Below are 3311 nucleotides of genomic sequence, written 5' to 3'. Positions count from 1 at the left end.
AGGGCCAGGCCCGCACTCCGGGGCTACGGTGGGCGGCGGCCTCGCGCCCCGGAGCCAGCGCGCACCCGGCTTCCTCCTTCCGGCGTGGCTACATCCCTGCACCCCGCGCGCCGCCAGTAGCGGCGCGAAGGCTTGGGGCGGGGCTGGCCTCCGGGACACCGGGGACTCCCACAGGCCCCCCGAGGCCGGAGCGGAGCGCCGGCAGCAGGGGAGGAGCGCGCGGGTACCGGCTGCACGGAGGGTGAGCTGGAAACCCTGGGTTGGCGGGTCTCTCTGAGGTTCAGTCCCCCACCCCCATCCCGGGTGGACCGGAGAGTGATGGAATCGGTTTTCCCTGGCGAGCTACCTCGACGTGTGCTGGGGCGACTTAAAGATGTCCCTGGATGGAGAGCTTTCCTGGCAGAGCTTTCATCACTTAATTATGCAACGAGGCGAAGTCCTTGTGCGGGATGCAGTGATGAATGGAATCAGTAATACTTGTACCGTCCATCATCTACCTCTGCCACCCTGGGCTGGGGATTTGCATTTGTAAATTGGGGTCGGGGTGGAAAGAGGAGAACATTTTCCGTCTAGGGTCCCGGGAGCTTGCGGGAGGGAAAAGAGGACGGGAGGGAGGAACCTGTGTAGCTTTTCCGAGTGAGCGCACGGTTGAGCGCGACTCCTGTGGCGCCAGGGGAAGGACCCGCTGGAACCGCAGGAGCGCTGCCAGCAGGTCCTGCGTGCCCCACCTCAGACTTTGTCCACCAAGAGGCCTGACAGAAGTTGGAGGTATAGACATCAATTTCTGCACTTTCTGGCTGGAAACATGAAACAGGTTTTCCAAAGGCTGGTGCTTTTTTCTAAGTCTACTCCAGGCAGGAAAGGGCTGGGCGGTGAATACAAAGTAGCGCAGCCAGGTTCTGGTTAGCTGAGCAGCTGGATTGTCTAAAAAATTTGTCCTGACCAGACAGAGGCTCTGGGCCACAAGGACTTGGGTCATTGCATTGGTCTATTCGAATTGTCAAGAGTGGGAAATGGCTTGAGACATTGTTAAAATGAGGCAGCTCAGCTTCGTTCTGGCTTGCTGATCGCCAGCCAAGATTTCATCTTTTTTAGGTGAGTGGGTTAAAAAGAAGAGACACAAAGAGAAAATGGCTTTCTACCTTGCGACCCGTGGATAATCAGGACATAGGACATCTTGAAGCAGAATTGGAACTTCAGGATGAAAAGAAACATCTTTGCATGTTTGTTTTTGACCCCCAAAGAACAGAATCTTAGGGAAATACCTGAGAAAGTCTCTACTTCCCAGAAACGAAAATAAGGGTTCTTGTAAATCATCTGAAAGAATTTGTAAATATTCTGGGCCATTTTAAGCAATAATCGGGTCATTTTTTTAAGCTTGAGGAGATTCTACCATAGAAAGCTATGAGAGAGCCAGGGATATAGCGGGGAGAGAGGGCTATGAGAGACCTTACGGTCTCGAGATCCAGTCTGTTTTCTCCTCACACCATCTAAATTGTTCAAGATGTGTGACATGAGATACCTTTAATTTTAACATTGAGGATTCTTTTTTAGAATAAAGGCATTTTTTATGCTTATTTTGCCAACAACCCTCTTAAATCTGTGATCTCTCTAATCCCTGGAGGTTGACTTTTAACCCATTATTCACTTATCAAATGCCTTTTGTCTAGAATCTGTCAAGTACTAAAGCCTGAAGGAACCTGGAAGCCAGGCTGTACCTATCACTGGAATATGGATGGTGCTGTCTAAAAATTATTTACCCAGTGTTGAACAAATGAGACAGTGGGATTGGATTGGTTTTTGGTAAAAATATTTCATTAATAATTTTGATTTTTCATACTAAATCACAGGATGACTTTTAAATAGCTAGCTCTCTTGGCACACTTGAAATATATTCTTGTTTATTAAAAAAAAATTCAGATGCTACCTGCTTTCTGTGAGGGACCTGTTATACAAAATACAGTTGAATAGTCCCAAGTGACTATTTCCAGTAGAAACTAAATTATATTAAGAAAATTCACCTAACTTTCAGTGGTGCTTTTGTTACTTTGTTTTAGTTTTGGTTTTTTTGTTTTGAGATGGGGTTTTATGTAGCCCAGCCTGGCTTCAAACTCCTCGTGCAGCTAAGGGTGGCCTTGATTTCTCACTGTTATTTTAAAATCATCCTACACAGGACAAGAGGAGCCCCAAACCTCAAGCAGGGCAAGAACAGCATGGGAATGTGACACCTTCAACCCCAGGCCGCAGATGGTTCGTGATGGAAAATGTGAACCCGTCAGGTATTTAAGATCATTGCTAGTCAATATCCGTAGGGCTTCCTGTCTTGCGTGTATAGAGATTTTAGGGAACTTAAGCATCTGATGATGAATATGTGCATGCATAATTAGAAATGTCTCCTTAAATATACTAAGGGCACACACACACTCTGCAGCTAGCACTGAGTTGGTGCCCAGGTTGGGGAGGGGCGTCCCGCACAGCTGTCCTGTGCAGGTGTTCATGATACTCCATCACTCATAGCTTCTGTGTTGACCGTTGTTGGATTTGTCGCTGGACAGAGTTAGAATGTGTTTTCATCCTGCTCAACGAGGGCAACCCAACCTTCTAAAGCAGGGTCGGAAGGACTGCAGCAGAGAAGACAGAGAAAATTTCTGAACTCAGATGCAGAGAAACGTACGCTATGAATTTGAAGGCTCCGCGATCTGTAGTATAATTCTATAGGACAGGTTCATACGCTGGCCTGTGCTTTATTAAGCTGTAATTTAATAAATCTGGTGCTACCCTACAATTCAGAAACAAAAAGTATGACAGACAGATGATACCCCCATCGTACCAGCCTTGGGCTCTGGTCCTCTTCTCTCCAGTGTCCTTCTAGGGGTGACAGCTCCTTATTATTACCAAATTGTATGACCCTTCCTTCTAGTCTGGAAGTGTAAACGCTGTATCTGTGACGCCTGAGGTCTGTGTGATGCGGTGAGGACCAGAGCTCCCGCCTTAGCCCAGAGGGCCCTCAGCGGCTCTGCTCCTTAGACCCTCCTCTAACCCCTCTTGCTCATGTTGCGCCAGGGACAACAGCCTCCCTGGAGCTTTCAGAATTCCAGACCCTAGACTGTGGCTTATTCAGCTCGTCCTGATTTGCTCCATTCCCCTTTTCACCAGTTTTGGTTTTAATAAAAAAAATAATCTTTATTATATCAAATTACACATTCAAATATACAATTTCATTTTTTTCCCAGGTATTTTGTTCAACTCATTGTAAATAAGGAGCTGATTTATAAAGTCTTGGTATAAAAACGTTCAGGGTTCTTGTCGGG

The 3311-nt window shown here is 47.2% G+C and overlaps 1 protein-coding gene across 2 annotated transcripts in view; it reads left to right on the top strand.

Moving 5' to 3' along the window:
* Positions 1-6: 6 nt before the first annotated feature.
* Positions 7-3311, top strand: part of Chst10 (carbohydrate sulfotransferase 10) — a 30511-nt gene continuing 27206 nt past the window's right edge. The window contains exons 1-2 of one of the 2 annotated variants that reach the window (XM_005359961.3): positions 7-241; positions 2174-2279. In XM_005359961.3, coding sequence (XP_005360018.1) covers positions 2258-2279 — 22 coding nt within the window. In that variant the 5' untranslated portion in view covers positions 7-241; positions 2174-2257. Of the gene's footprint in view, positions 242-700; positions 1096-2173; positions 2280-3311 lie in introns of those variants that run through there. The other variant, XM_026785568.1, reaches the window with a different exon arrangement.

Source organism: Microtus ochrogaster, linkage group LG2 (genome assembly GCF_000317375.1).
Source record: "Microtus ochrogaster isolate Prairie Vole_2 linkage group LG2, MicOch1.0, whole genome shotgun sequence".
In the NCBI taxonomy this organism is placed as follows: Eukaryota; Metazoa; Chordata; class Mammalia; order Rodentia; family Cricetidae; genus Microtus; species Microtus ochrogaster.
This window is presented reverse-complemented; position numbering and strand designations above follow the sequence as displayed.